Source organism: Neophocaena asiaeorientalis, unplaced genomic scaffold (assembly GCF_003031525.2).
Source record: "Neophocaena asiaeorientalis asiaeorientalis breed wild unplaced genomic scaffold, Neophocaena_asiaeorientalis_V1.1 scaffold801, whole genome shotgun sequence".
In the NCBI taxonomy this organism is placed as follows: Eukaryota; Metazoa; Chordata; class Mammalia; order Artiodactyla; family Phocoenidae; genus Neophocaena; species Neophocaena asiaeorientalis.
In genome coordinates, this window is record NW_020174376.1 from 515,462 (window position 1) to 531,783 (window position 16,322).

At 39.9% G+C, this 16,322-nt stretch overlaps 2 protein-coding genes across 4 annotated transcripts in view; one reads left to right on the forward strand and one right to left on the reverse strand.

Annotated features, from left to right (window-relative positions):
* Positions 1–16,322, forward strand: part of DLG3 (discs large MAGUK scaffold protein 3) — a 58,173-nt gene that overhangs the window by 16,530 nt on the left and 25,321 nt on the right. The gene's annotated exons all lie outside the window — the stretch shown is intronic.
* On the reverse strand, positions 7,494–8,293 carry LOC112407178 (chromobox protein homolog 3-like). The gene is given in 3 exon segments (XM_024756355.1): positions 7,494–7,558; positions 7,806–7,944; positions 7,946–8,293. Coding segments are annotated over 3 exon segments (552 nt in total).

The following is a 16,322-nucleotide window of genomic DNA, read 5'->3' on the forward strand; positions in this document are numbered from 1 at the left end:
GCTTCTCTGGATTTGCCTGTTCTGGACATTTTGTATAAATGGATTCATATATGGTCTTTTATGACTGGCTACTCTCACTTGACATAGTGTTTTCAAGGTTCATCTGTGTTGTAGCATGCATCAGTACTTTATTTCTTTTCAGGACTGAATACTATTCTATTATATGAATATATCACATTTTGTTTATCCATTCATGAGTTGATGGGCATTTGGGTTATTTCCACTCTTTTGGCTATTATGAATGCTATCTATCTTTGAACATCTGTATGCAGTTTTCTGCATGGGCATGTGTTTTTATTTCTCTTGTTTATGTATACCTACTGGATCATATGGCAACTCTATATTTAACCTTTTGAGGAATGGCCAGGCTGTTTTCCATTGTGGCTGCACCATTTCACATTCCCACCAGCAGTGTGAGGGTTACAGTTTCTCCACATCCTTGCCAACCCTTATTAATGTCAGTTTTTTTGATTCTAGCCATTCTGGTGGGTGTGAAGTGATATCTCATTGTGGTTTTCTTTTCTTTCTTTTTTTAAAATTTTTATTTATTTACTTTTGGCTGCATCGGGTCTTTGTTGCTGCACGCAGGCTTTTTCTAGTTACGCCAAGTGGGGGCTACTCTTCGTTGCGGTGCGCGGGCTTCTCTTGTTGGCGGTGGCTTCCCTTGTTGTGGAGCATCGGCCCTAGGCACGCGGGCTTCAGTAGTTGTGGCTCGCAGGCTCTAGAGTGCAGGCTCGGTAGTTGTGGCACATGGGCCTAGCTGCTCAGCGGCATGTGGAGTCTTCCCGGACCAGGGCTCAAACCCGTGTCCCCTGCATTGGCAGGCGGACTGTTAAACACTGTACCACCAGGGAAGTCCTCATTGTGCTTCTCATTTGCATTTACCGAATGGCTAATGATGTTGAGCATCTTTTCTTGTGCTTATTGTTTTGCTTTGCTTAGTCCCCTGATTCTCACGTTGTTTATAAATTGACTTGAGACCCGAGCAAGCCAACTGTTATTACTCAGGTGATTAGAGGGAACCAGGAGGATAAGGGACTACCTTTCCACTCTTATCACTGTGTGCTGGAGGGCGTGGGTATGGATAATTTAGGAATGCTGACCTGATAAAAATGATAGGGCCCACCTTAAAAAAAAAAAACAGAAAACCCTCCAGCTTATTCACATACCATACAATTCACCCATTTAAAGTGTACAACTCAGTGGTTTCTAGAATGTTCAGAGTGGTGCAACAGTCCATTTTAGAACATTTTCCTCACCCCAAAAAGAAGTCCTGTCCCATTAGCAGTCACTTCCCATTTCCCCCAAACTCCTCCCCTTGCCTTCCCTTGCCCAAGGCAACCACTGATCTACTTTCTGTTTCTGTAAACTGTCCTTTTCTGGCTGGTTCATATAAATGGAATCATACAACATGTAGTCTTTTGTGTCTGTCTTCTTTCTTTCAGCATAGTGCTTTCAAGATTCATCATGTTGTAGCAAGTAACACTTCATTCCTTTTTAAGGCTAAATGATATTCCATCCTATGGTTATACCATAAGTTGTTTATCCATTCTTCTGTTGATGGACTTTTGGGTTGTTTCCACCTTTCAACTACTGTGAATACTGCTGCTATGAACCTCACGGGAGGTTTTTGTGCGGTCATATGTTTTCAATTCTTTTGGGTATATATGCCTAGGAGTGGAATTGCCGGGTCATAAGGTAACAACATTGAACATTTTTGAGGAACTGCCAGACTTTCCCAAAGTGGCTGCACCCTTTTAGGCCCACCCTGTTTTGCAAACTTAGAAGAGAGAAATATGTTAGCTTTCTTTTCAGTTTTGCCTCCTGGGACTGAACTTTATATACAGGGGTGTGTGTGTGTGTGTTTGTGTGTGTCCTCGTGTGCACTGTGCTTTTTTGTCTTCCATGTAGCCTAAGGACATGGTAGCTAGAGTTGGCAAAGAATTCTGAACCTAGCTAGACAGGTGCTTTCTTGTCCTTGTTACATGGTTTGAGGCAAAATCCTAGGAGCTTTGGTGTCTGTAAAACATCGGTTCTTCTGATGGGGTAGAGTGATTAGAATGATATAGAGAATGAATTATTTCTTATTTATTTATAGCTTTTTAGGATTTCTTTTTAATTTAATGTGTTGCTTGTTGAAATCTTGACCCTGGTATTTACACTGTTGCTTTGTTTGTTTGAAGATTTAGACTTATATTCCACAATAGGGTAATTGTTTTATTGGTTTTTTTAAAAATTTATTTTATTATATTTTATTTTTGGGTGTGTTGGGTTTTCATTGCTGCACGTGGGCTTTCTCTAGTTGCAGCGGTGGGGGGGGGCTACTCTTCATTGTGGTGCATGGGCTTCTCATTGCAGTGGCTTCCCTTGTTACGGAGCATGGGCTTCAGTAGTTGTGGTACACAGGCTTAGTTGCTCCGTGGCATGTGGGGTCTTCCCGGACCAGGGCTTGAACCCTTGTCCCCTGCATTGGCAGGCGGATTCTCAGCTACTGTGCCATCAGGGAAGTCCCCATGGGCCCCAGTTTTCTGATCTGTAAAATGAGGGGACTATGCAAAATGATCTCACATGTTTCTTCTAACTCAAATTCTGTGTTAGATAAGTGTAAGTGAATTCAATTCATAAGCTCCTGTTTGTACCTAGACTGTTGTTGAATCACAGTCTAACAGTCTTGAGTTAATAACAGTCTTGTTTTAATAAAGGTCTCGTCTTCCCCTCTTCTTTCCCGTGATAAGACTTTCATCCTCTTGAAATAGATCTTTGTTTACTTTTCACTACTTTTCACTGAATTTAGATATCTTAAAAAAACAAAGACCCTAGAGATTTGGGGGTTTTTCAACTTGATGAAATTAACACATTTTGTATAAATACGTGCATTGGGGATCTGGATACACACGTGTCCTTCAGATTTTTAAAAAGGAGAAAGAGAATTTTGTAAATCTTGGGTTAAATTCCAAACTAGATTATTAAGAGTTGTTTTTTTTTTTAAATGTTGAGCCTTCTTTTAATTTATCTATTTTTATTTTTGGCTGTGTTGGGTCTTTGTTTCTGTGCGAGGGCTTTCTCTAGTTGTGGCAAGCGGGGGCCACTCTTCATCGCGGTGCGCAGGCCTCTCACTGTCGTGGCCTCTCTTGTTGCAGAGCACAGGCTCCAGACATGCAGGCTCAGTAGTTGTGGCTCACCGGCCAGTTGCTCCGCGGCATGTGGGATCTTCCCAGACCAGGGCTTGAACCTGTGTCCCCTGCATCGGCAGGCATATTCTCAACCACTGTACCACCAGGGAAGCCCAAGAGTTGTTTTATAAACACTCAGAAAAAAGAAGTGGTGAGCACTGGAACCAGTATTGGTTCACCAAAGTCAAACGAATCATGTCAGACTGCCAAATTGCCTTGATGGACAGGGTTACTGGACTGGTAGACCAAGGAAATAGGGTAAATGTGGTAAATCTAGATTTTAGCAATGCATTGGCAGGGCTTCTTTGGTCTACTCTTAGATAAGATGGCAAGGTGATAATAGTGATAATACATTTAAGTGGATTTGTCTGCAACTGGTTGGGTGATCCGTCCCAGAGGAAAATGATGAAGGAGTCAAGAGCAGTGAGGAGGGAAATTTCTAGTGCACGTGTGTCCTGGCTTCATCCTTGGGCCTGTCTTTTTCAGTCTGCCTCCCCATCCCCCTCAAATTATTTTATATTATAATATATATAATTTTAAAAAATAAATATTACATTCAGATTTGTAGAAAATTGGAACATAACAAAATACAAAGTAAAAAAAGTTCAAATCACCTGTAAAACTACCTCCAGAAATAACCTTGTGTTTGTGTATATTTCCCTCCAAACTTTTATATATCATATAGTATGTATGTATCTCTTTCAAGACTCGGATCATTGTATTTAAGCAGTCTTATATCCATTCTTTTAACTTGGCGTCATGCATATTTTATTAAAATGGTTTTTAATAATTAAACAATATTCCATCATGTGTGTGCCATAATTCATGTAATCATTCCCTTATTGGAGGACTTGTAGGTTGTTTGCAATTTTTTGATCTTATAAATAACACTTTGATGGATATCCTTGTATGAGGCTTTTTGTGAATCTGTGATTGTGCCTTCAGAATGAATTCTTTGGAGTGGAATTATTGGGCCAAAGGATATGAACATGTTTAAGACTTGATATATTTTGGTATATTTCTCCACCTCCACCAACCTTGCTAACATGGAGTATTATTTTTTAAAAATCTCTGCAAATTGGATAGGTAAAAATGTTACTTAATTCATATCTTAATTTGTATTTCTTTTTCGTAATAGAATTGAACATTTGTGTGTGTGTTTGTTTGTTCATCATTTTCTTTTTTTGTGTGTGGATTGCCTGTTCATACCCTTTCCCCATTTCCCTGTTGACGTATGTTCATTAGTTCTTGCTGATACCTAAAAGCTTTAAAGTAGTTAGAATATTAGTTCTTTGTCATATATATTGCAGCGGTTTTCCCCATTTTGCTTTATTATTTTATTTTATTTTGATGTACAGATGTTTTGTTTTTATGTAGTCAAGTCTATCAGTGTTTTCTTTTGTGTATTTCACCTCTGCCCCTAGGTTTGGAAGGGCCTTTCCTACCCTGAGATAAAATAAATGTCTGCCTTTGTTTTATTGTAGTTATTTAATGTTTTTCTTTTTGCATTTAAAACTTTAACCTGCCTGGACTTTATTTATGAGGTAAGATAGGACACTACCTTATTTTTGCTCCAAATATTTAAGGAATACCTTGGTACCATTTATTAGATAATCCATCATTTTCGTGCTGTTTTGAAGTGCCACCTTTATTACGCACGCACACACACAACCACACACACGCTTATAATTTGGATTTGGGGTTTCTTAATTCTGTTCTGTAATATTTTACTCTGGGATTATCAGAGTAAAATATGAAAAATGACCGCAGATGTTTTGACAAATAAGCAGAAGGGTCTTTCTCTAGGTCTCAGTTTCTGGGTTCCTTCCACAGAAACTTGACCCAAAAGAGATTCAGTTGATACCCCAATAACTATTGTGAGAGAATTTGTGATCCTATTGGAGTGACTACTGTGAAGAACATTTGGATCTAGATTCTCAATTGACATAGTAAAACATAGAAATCAGGGAATTCCCTGGTGGTCCAGTGGTTACGATTCCGTGCTTCCACTGCAGGGGGCCCGGGTTCGATCCCTGGTGGGGGGAACGCCGCCGGCTGCGGCCAAAAAAAATAAAAAACAAAACAAAACAAAACATAGAAATCAGTTATATTATCTCAAGTTAGCAAGCTTAGTCATAAAATGTTGTGTGTTTCAGTCACTGTGTTGCAGCATTTCTGTTAAGTGGAAAAGATTGCTGTGAACAAGAGTACCTGCTACCTTCAGGGCAAGGTATTCATTCTCATGTTTTCTAGATGAGGTGTTTTGTCTTGGGGTGGTTCTTACATAGACTTTGACTTATGGGTTAAAGGAGCTAAAGGCTTTATTAATCTTGCATTTGAATATACTATATGAAATTCTTTTGAATTAGAGAAAAGGCCCTATTTGAAGCTTTTACCCTGATCTGTTGGGTGATCTAGAACGGGGTGAGGAGAGCCAATGGCCAGGTCCTATGAAAAACTTTTTCTTAGCTTGATGGGAGATCAACGCATTTTTCATTCTACTCGTTTCAGACCAGGTGGCTGAATGTCATGGCACATTTATATAGTATAGCACTTTTGCTCAGTGGCCCTTCCTGCATAATCACTAAGCTCTTTAGGGGACAGAAACATCCAGTCAGTAGGGATAATCTGGATTTTTTTTATGGCATGCTGTTATGACTTGTCTTGTTTTCTGTTTTATTCCCAGTATCAGGACCCTGGTAATGTGTGTGTATGGGTGAGGAAGCACATTGTGACAGTGCAGGGACCAGAATACAATGACACTGAAGTTTCTGTTCTGGGTTAGTCATAGTTCCGAGCCCATTGTTCTAAAAGTAGAGCTGAAATTATTTTTCTTCAGGCAGCATTTGCCCATATGGAGGTCTGTTTGCAACTTTTCTGCCCTCTCATATAGCCTTAAATTCTTTTTCTTGCAATTTATACTCCTTAAATTGGTATTTTTTTGACCCAAAGAGTTTAGGATTATTTGCAGATGTGAAGATTTCCTTCTTGTAGATCATATTAAAATTTTTTATTAGACTAGTCCTAGGTTTGATTTCTTATGGACCTCATTGATTTGGTTCTAAAATCATAATTATGTCAAAATTAGAAGGGAACTGAGAAATTGTCTAGTTTTAGAGGTGTCAGATTCTTTTCTTTTTGAATATAAAACTATTTATTGACCACTGTTCACCAGTATTTACAATAAAGTAAACAATATACAGTTGAATAACATTCTGATTACTACAGAGTTATTGTTTTTCCTGGCTGCTGCTGAACCAGTAACCCAAAATACTGAGAAGATTGAGCCTACATGTAAGGAATGGGTTGGGGTAAAGTTTGAAAAAACATGCAGGTCAAGTTTAGATTAGTAAAGTTTGTTCGCTCATTTATTCTTGCAGATCCTAAATTGCCAACATCTCTAACCATCTGATTAGGTTTCCATTAACAAGGCTGAGACAGTCCATGTATCACAGTCTTTCAGTAAACACAGCACGGGGATTTCAACTTCTTATAAAAGAATGGTTTGCCAAAAGGAAGCTTTAAATGTCCATTTAACTAAGTCTTGCTTGGCTAATTAACACATACCAGTTTTTTCATTTGGGTTGACAGAGATAAAGTTTTCCTTTCAGGGGTTTTTACATATAAAGCCGCATTTATATGATGGTAGATATGGATGCAGATTCTGGTAGGGCTGCTTTAGAAAATTATCCAATTTAAATTGTTTACATTAATTTGTCTAATTAATTACAAAATTATTTAATTTGAAAGGTTAAGACTTAAATTTTCAATTTAAGTTGAAGTGATTTCTTATATTGCTCAAAATGATAGAATCCCAGAAACGTGGGCTTATCCCCGGTTGTGAAAGGCTGTTTTTGTTTTGGTAAATGTATTTAAACAATAACCAGAAAACCCCCAACCATTTACATATGTATACACATACAAAAAACCCAGAATGGTCCTTAGGCATATATGAGTTAAATGCAAATTCTAAATTCCGATTGAGTAATGACTATGGAGATTTTCCCGAACATTTAGAAAAGCTGTTCTCTAATGCAGAGGAAATAATATACCGTGGTATCAAACGTTCTTTTCTGCTAAAGGAAGCAACTACAGAAAGCTTTTATTTGTTCAAAGTAACCAGTGCTACAGATGCAAAACAAAAACAAAACCCCCCAAAATTCCCCCCAAAACCCAACAACTTCCCCAGTACTACTTCAAAACGAACATATCAAACTTGATTTTCATTAGAATGTAGTTATTTCTTCACACTAATAAATCAAAAAAAACCAAGACCCAGATTTTTGTTTAAAAAAAATATATAAAAAGCAATGCAGACAATTATTGAGCTTCATCTTCTGGACAAGAATGCCAAGTTAGTCTCTCTTCATAAAAAGCAATTACAAATAAAAGCCACAGGGCTTCCCTGGTGGCGCAGTGGTTGAGAGTCCGCCTGCCGATGCAGGGGACACGGGTTCGTGCCCTGGTCCCGGAAGATCCCACATGCCACGGAGCGGCTGGGCCCATGAGCCATGGCCGCTGAGCCTGCGCATCCGGAGCCTGTGCTCTGCAACGGGAGAGGCCACAACAGTGAGAGGCCCGTGTACCACAAAACACACACACACACACACACACACACAAAAGCAATTACAATTTGAGGACACTTCATATTTGCCTCTTTTGCCAGCACCAAGTCCACCTCATCTGAATGTTTCCATTTCATGAGAAACATTAATTCTCCACTGCTCTCTGTGGCACCGATTATTCGCTCTGGGTTGAGACCTCTGGCAAAAACCTCTTGGTTTATCAGCAGCATCTCTTTTCTTCTTTGATTTGCTATCATCAGATTCACTGTCAGATAAAGATTTTCTTTTTGTTCCATCTTTTTCTTTACCAGCTTTTTGAGAATTAAGAAATACTTCAATTAACTCTGGACAATCTAAATTTTCTTCGGGTTCCCAAGTATTGTCTGCATCTGTAAATCCCTTCCACTTCAGGAAATACTCCACCTTCCCATTCACTACACGTCGGTCCGGTACTTTTTCTACCACAAGTTCTTCAGGTTCTGCCTCTTCGACTTTATTACTCTTTCCATTCTGTTTCCTTCCCATTTTTTGCAATGTAGTTTTATTGGAGGCCATTTTTTACTGCAGACTTGAAGAGCTATTATTCACCGCCTCCGAGCTGCTCCGGTCCGGGTCTGCGGCTTCTGTTAGAGGTGTCAGATTCTTTAAATAGTAGGCCCCATAATTAGAAACTAACCCAAGTAATAGGCTTCATATTATTTTATAGAGACAAGTTTGTGATTCCAAGAAATGTTGTGCTGTTTGACGATTCATGTACTTATCACCACACTGACAGGTATCTTCTTGATGGGCTTATTTTACTTTTGGCTCCATCCATTTCTTTTGAAAACATGAGCTGTGTTGTTGGGACAGATGCTTGTAATTCATACAAATCCTGAGGGTTTGCACTCCAAAGGCAACTGTAGAAACCTAAAACACAATTCATACTCATCAAAATCTGTGACTCTCACGAGTTCTGTACATTTGCACAACGGGTGATTCCTCTGAGCTCAGGGCAGCTCAGCAATGGCAAATGAGGGCTGTATGAGTTTGAGATTGGAACACCTTCACTTCCATAGGAACAAACGAGCCTTTGGGCAGCTATTGCCTTGTTTTGTGTTGATAGCCAACCAAGACACATGCTGTTATTCAGCCCTGTCTTCCCTACTCAGTATTTGTGTGGGGACTCAAGGTCAGGAAGTTACGTTTCTCTTTTGCATTCTATTTGTATTCCCCTCTTTCCATTGTTCCTACCTGTCACAATCTGTGTGTCTGAAGTCTGTCATCCAGTTGTCTCCCCAGCTTCATTGTCACTTCCAGATTTGGTAGGCATGGTTTTTATTTTATTTTGGAGCATTTACCTTTTATATCTTCATTCAAACCATAGGTAGTCAGTGCTTCATGCAGAGTAAGTACCCTTTTTTGCTTCCCATTGTTCCCTGTCTCTACAACATTTTCCTACCCATAATCAAATAGAACCACATAAGTCTTCTATGGGTTGAGAAACTGAGCCTCTTTCTGCTTTTCCAAATTACTGACAAATGTCATTTTTTTATCCTGAGAAGACAGTTTTTCTGTCATTAGGAACGTAGATGCATTTGAGATCAAAGTCTTATAGGGGAGATGGATTTGGAGGCTTGGTTATGTGTCCATTTCATATTAGTGAATATTGTAGTTTCAGTCCTCTTTGATGCTTTATTAGGCTATTAAGTAGGTCTTGAAACCTCTGATAAGTTAGTGTTTTGCAGAAGTGGTTTGTGGTTTTGTTGTTCAGTTTTTAACCATTTTGGGGTCAGTGGAAGGAGAAAGTTTTGTATTCTTTTTTCTTACATTAGTTCCTGAGGAGTCAGAATTTGAGAATTACAGTGTCCAGGTTTGTCCTGTTGGATCTTTATAGTGAGTTAGCACATTCAGTAAAGATCGTTGACTCAACGATGGTGCAGATTGCCATGCTAAACTTTGAGAAGGAAACAAAAACCACATCAAGGAGCTTACAGTTTTGTAAAGAAAATGACATCACCACAAGTTCTGGGCACTAGATTTTAAAAAGGGAGAGGTAGTGGAGGGCCTGGAAACCATGTTAGATGAAGAATGGTTAAGGAAGTAACAGTATTTAGCCTGGAGAATAGAGAACTTACTTGGAGTACATGATGGCCAGTTTCTATTATGGCTGATATTATCCCACCTTTTCCTGGTCTTTCAGGAAGAAATTCAGAAGCTGCCTTTGATCCTTTCTCACCCCACATCCAGTCAGATGTCAGATTTTCTCTCCTCTAGCTCCAGCATATTTCCTGATTCTTGCCTCTTCTTTCTGTCCTCAGTTGCCCCCACACTATGTCAAGCCTTTGAAGTCATTGTCTATACTAGTAGAACAGGTCTCTGTTATCTTTGTCGCTGTTTTCCCTTCTGTATTATGTTCTCAGAATAATCTTCCCCCAAACCTAGTTCTAATTGTATCACTTTCCTATTTAAACACTTAACAGTGGTTCCCAAAGCCTAGTAAGAAAAGTCCTATCTCAAACTCTTATAATCTGGCCCCCTAACCTTCCATCACTTCCCCTTCCCCTGTTCACACTCTACCTTCTCTTCAGTCTTACTCAGTAGTCTTGGAACCTGCTCCAGGCTTTCCCAGCTCTTTGATTTTCTTTAAACTGTTCCTTCATACAGTTATGCAGAAGAGAATCCATCATGTTTTATACTGTTTTAGACACCTAAGTAGGACCAGCTAGCAAAAGAGATGGCCCTCAATCCAAGAATTTTCTCTTGAATAGTGTTGTCTAATAATTAAGGAATACAGAGCTTCCCAACATTGGATATATTTGAGCAGAGGCTAGGGGGCTAGCTGGTTTGGATGCTGTAAAGCAGGCCCCCCTAGGGGCTGTAGGGCCTAGGCAAGAAGAGAAAGCATGGTCCTCTGCTGTCAAGAAACTTAAATCTACATGTGAGGCACCACACTTATTCTCCCCACAATAGCCATAGTGATACACATACAGACATGTTCATGTCATTCCTTTACTTAAAATCTTTCAGTGACTTCTTTCTGTTACTCTTAGGATGAAAGCAGAAATCTTTACTGTAGTCCACGAGGTCATGTATAATCTGACCTCTGTCTACCTTACAAGTCTGATCTCCTGCCAGTATTCCCTTACTTCCCTGTGATCCAGATATTTTGTACCCTCACATATGCTGTTCCTTCTGTCTGGAATGCTTTCTTTACCCCTTTTCCACGGGCTAACTCTTCATCCTTAAAGTCTCAGCTTAAATGTCGCTTCCTCATGGAAACCTTTGTTAACCTCCCATCCCCCCACTCAGTAGATTGGGTCACCCTGTTCGTCTTGTAGCATTTTCTTCATAGCAGTTGTCACAATCGTAATTAAAATTGTAATTAAATTGTTGTTTTTTTCATTATTGTAATTTCTAGGAACTGTTTGATTACCATTATATCCCCATCAGCTCTCATAATGCGTGGCACACTGTAGACATTTAGTTAAGATTTGAATAAGTAATGAATAAAACTTCTGAGTGGTGAAGGACATAAAGGATGTTCAGTGTCAGGCAGGGAGGAAAATTTCAGGACAAGGGAATAATAGGTAGGAATGAACAAATTGTGTTCAAGAGTTCCAGGCAGGTTAGATCAAAAGAGGATCTGTCTAATAAAACATGGGATAGATCGGCTGAGGGTGACAAGATGATGGTTTTAGCAGTCTTTGAAATTTTAGTTGAGATATTAAAGTTCTTTAGTTGCTGTTGAGTTATTATAGATACCTGGACAGAGGGCTACAAGTTGGAGTTTTAGGAAGGCTTTTCAAATAAGAATCTTAAGCTGGATTGGAGTTTGGAGAGCCTGGGGGCAGACCACCAGCTAGAGCAATACAGCAGTGGTCCAGAGAAGAGATAACACAGTGTGACCTAAATCCAGGCAAGAGATAAAAATAATCATGAGAAAAGGAAAAGGCAATGACAATGGAAGTTAGAAAGAAAGATGGATTGAGGAAGCAGTTAGGAAGAACATCAGCAAAACACTGAGGAAACACTGGTGGTGCACAGGAGGAAGGGGGCTGTCATTTACTGTACCAGGGAGGTTTGGCATGAAATTACCAAGTAGGAGGAGGCAGAGTGGTCAAGTCTAGAGGTAGATATTTCTAGAGGTAGATAAAGTATCATATAGGTGGTAGGACAAGCCCTTTGAATCAGCAGCTCCACCCACAGGAGGACCTTTTCTGTGATTATGCAGAGAACATTTGAGGTTCCTCTTTGTCTATTCCAGAATGCAGTCTTGGCTTTACTTTTTCATAACCAAAAGGCTTATCAGAGTTTTTTCCCCCAAACAAAAAGATCAATCTGTCCTTAAAGGTAAATTCTGCCTCTACTTCTTCAGGAACAGAAGAGCTGCTGGAAGCTTTAGACTAGCAGTTTATCCTCACTTCCAGTCATGAAGGTTTCAGAATATTGGGGTTCATTTTGGTAGTGCCAATCAAATTTTTTCATGTGCATGTAATTTGACCCTGCGTTTTCACTTCTAGGAGTCTATGCTATCGAAATGCTCATACAAATATACAGAGCAGTATTGATTGTAATATAAAAAAATTATAAACAATTTAAATGTATGTCTGTTGGGATACAACTGAATAAATTATGGTCTGTCCATAATATGCAATACTGTGCAGCTATTATAAAGGACGAGGTAGATCACTGTGTACTGACATGAATAGGTTTCCATTATATATCAGAATGAGAAAAACTTGTGAATCTATGTGAGTTGTGAGTGTATGTATATAAACGATATATACATGGAAGTAAGTCTGGAAGGATACATACTAAAAATCCTAACTGGTTACTTCTGGGTAGTGGGATGGGGAAATGATACAGGAATGTCCAAAGAAAAAAATTAAAGATTTTAAAAAATCATGTGCTACTTTTATAATTTAAAAAAGTATAAACTCATTAGATTTCTTTGCAGGCACATTGGACAGAGGTTTCTTTTTTTTCTTTTTTTGCGGTATGTGGGCCTCTCACTGTTGTGGCCTCTCCCATTGCGGAGCATAGACTCCGGACGCGCAGGCTAAGCGGCCGTGGCTCACGGGCCCAGCCACTCCGCGGCATGTGGAATCCTCCCAGACCGGGGCACGAACCCGTGTCCTCTGCATCCTCAGGCGGACTCTCAGCCACTGCACCACCAGGGAAGCCCTCTTTTTTCTTTTTAAACATCTTTATTGGAGTATAATTGCTTTACAATGGTGTGTTAGTTTCTGCTTTACAACAAAGACCCTGAACTAACAAAACAAAACAAAACTCAATTCTGTAATCAAGACCAGCAGTTTCAAATTTTATTTGGCATCGGAATTATCTTGATGCTTGTTAAAAATACAGATTCCTTGGCCCACTCAGTAGGTTCTGAGTCAGTGTATCAGGGGATAGGGTCCCAAATCCTGATCTTTCAGAGGCACCCCAGATGGTCAGTGAGAAATCCTGTTTCGGGGAATGATGTCTGATTGTCCCCTACCCCACTCCCTTTTCTCTCTGTGATTAGTAAAGAGAATGAGGGAGCAATGACTGACTCACCGTGGATATCTTTGTGGAGCACAAATGGTTGGGTTCATATGAATGGGAAAAAAATGAATATAACACAGTTTAGTAGACTTGAGATTTTAGTAATAAGTGTTGTTTCTTTAAAATAGCCTGTTTGAAGTAGGCCTTTTGGATTAAAGAGGCTGGTCTGGTGGGCTTCTTAGGCAAAGACTTAGGCCTAGGAGATGCCTTCCAGCAACGGCTTTGTTATGAGTGGAAGGGGAAAAGAGGGACCTTGGCAAATTGTAAGGTCTTAGAATTCAGATGTTTTTTAGTTGAAGCTTTTGTCCTTGGAAAATGAGGCCTCTAATATTAAGATGAGGTACTATCTAAAGACTATTCTAAACAGCTTTTTGTTAGAATTATTTTTTTCTTTGTTATAAACAAAGTTTGTTAATCAGATGCCCACTGTGGGTTATTAACATCTCAAAAAGGTGTTTAAAAAACATATACTCCAATTGCTCCCAACAATTAACCTTGGGAACAAAAGCAAATGGGAATACTTCTTAACTACTTTTCCAAGCCCTCAGTGAAGCTGGCAGCCATGAGTTAAATAAACCATTAGTTTTATTAGTTTGAGAACAGAAGCATCGACTTGGGCAGAGTTTTTTAATCTGCTCCTCGTTTACCCAACAATCATTTATTCGGAGCCTACTTTGTGCCTACTGGACATTAGATAACTCTACAAATAAAAGGCAGAGACCGATGAGCAGCTAGAACTCTAAGGGGATCATCTGAATGGGGAAAAAGTGAATAAAACACTATTTAATAGACTTGAAAGCTTAGTAGCACATAGAAAACAGAAAGTGGCTTCCTTAAAGCAATAGCCTTGTTCTCTTTCTATAGTCTATTTTAAGTGGGCTCTCTGGCCCAGCGTTATCAACCTTGGATTAGGAGCTTTGAGGAAATGGTGGTTTGGCGGTTGTTTTTAAAGGGTTATTTAAGAAATGTAGTTACTAAGCAACTGCCATGACCGGCTGCTAAGTTGGAGTTCAGTGGGCAAGCCAATTCCAAAGAAGAGAATATATAAACAAGTTGGGAGAGGGGGAATATGGCTTAAGGATAGATTGGGTGGTGGGGTTTTTTTTCTTTTTTTTTTCTGTGTTCAACGCATATTTCTGCCTTTTACTTATCTTGCTCAAGAAGGGGTTGCTTGGTCAGAAATCTCTTTGTCTCACCCAGTCTCCTTTTAGCCGGTGAGTGGGGAGGAGGGCCAGAAAGGAGCCAACTGGAGAGGGCTGGGCTGGAGGGCTGAGCCTTGGGGCGGGACCCGCGCCTGGGCGGCTCTAGAGGTAGATAGCCCTGCTGCTGCGCGCTTGGGCCATCCAGGGCTACCATGACAGATTGGTCACCACCTTCTACCTTTAGATTGGGAAGCCTCATTGATATTGATGTGTTGCCTTCTAACCCTCAGAATAGGGACATTGTCCAGCTGCTGTCTCTCTTTTTTTCTTTTTTTTTTTTTTTTTTTTTTTTTTTTTTTACCACTGCGCCACCAGGGAGGCCCTCTCTTTTTTTTTCTTTCCCCAACATTTAATGGGTGAGTCAGTGACTTAACCGCTTCCTGCAGGATTTCAGGGACAGGAGTAAGTAATGAGGACAAATCACCATAACACCAGTGCGTGCTGAATGAAAGAGCACATGAGTTTAACCAGTTGGCTTCATTGGTACCAGAGTGAACAAAAAGAAACTTTGTTGAGAAGAGGATATTTGTATGAGTTAGAACCCTATTCCCTCCTGTTAAGGCTTTTTACTGTTTCCCTTTATACCCAGCTGAAGGTCAGGTTGCTTTGCTGAGGGAAGGGGAGTGTCAGGTGTTAGAACAGGTGTTTTGTTTTCTGCCTGTAGAGTCTTACAGACTAGATGGGGATGCTTCTTGCCAGCCCTCTGTGGTGCATGAAAATGCTTTTGTGGAATTCTTTTTTCCTGGAAATGTGTTTGTTTTTTAAAGCAGTTCCCCAACCTTCAACCCCCAGTATAAATTGTGACTTCCTTTAAAATCAGCTTGTCATAATGAAGTATGCCTGTTTTCTACCGTTTTCACAGTCTGTGCCTTAGATATATCCCATTTTATGTGGCAATTATAGACTGGCAATTATAGACCTGAAAAATGTGCAGGGTGTGTGTGTTTGTGGTAAATGTGAACATCATATTTAAAATGTGCTAGGAGAGTGTCACAGCAAAGTAGCCCTGTAAAAAGCCTTTTATAATAATTGTATGGATAGAGTTAATTTTCCTATGTCAGGTTTTCTTACATCGGGTGTAAACCTGTAGTCACCTTTCCAGAATGATGAGGCTTTTTCAGACTGTTGTAATGGTGTCAGTGGGCTACAAAGTTGGGCATGGACTTATGACCCCCCTGGCTAGATGGTTTTGGAGGAGAGAGATGTCAGCAGACTTCTGGGTTTGGGAGAATTTCTATTGTAATGTTCAGTTGTTACTGAAGCCAAAGACCCTGTTTGTTAAAAGGGAAATAATTCAGGAGAGCTTTGTGATCTTCTCTTCTGATTGTGAGGTTTGTTTTTACCTTTGTACTGCATTCCAATGTCCCCCCTCAAAAAAAACAAGTCATCTAGAAACAGATCATCTTTGCCTAACAGTGATATAATGGCCTCAGGTCCTTCGCTGCCCCCCCACCCTGCATCTCAGGGCCATCTGTTCTCTGCAATCCACTTTTCGGGAAAGTCTCTTTTCCCATCTGCTCTCCTTGGGCCTTAGTGCCTGCTCTAAAGATTAATGAAGGCTGCACTGGAACCTCTTTCCAGTTGTTATTTTTTTTAAGGATCAGTGAGTTTTTCCATTCGATATGTCCAAATGTTACTCCTTTTTCAGGTGTATTCTTTCATTCTACTAGTCTGGGGATTGAGAGAAATCTTTCTGTGCATGGAGGAGGTACTCTGCTTATCAAAGCAAAGATTGACTGGGCTGGCTCTGGCTGCTTTGAAGCCAAGGGTCCTCCTGACTCTTTGGCCGCTGGCACACAGGCTTGGTGCAACTCCTTGGGTTCATTCTTTTCTTGTCCTTTCCCTTGTCTCTG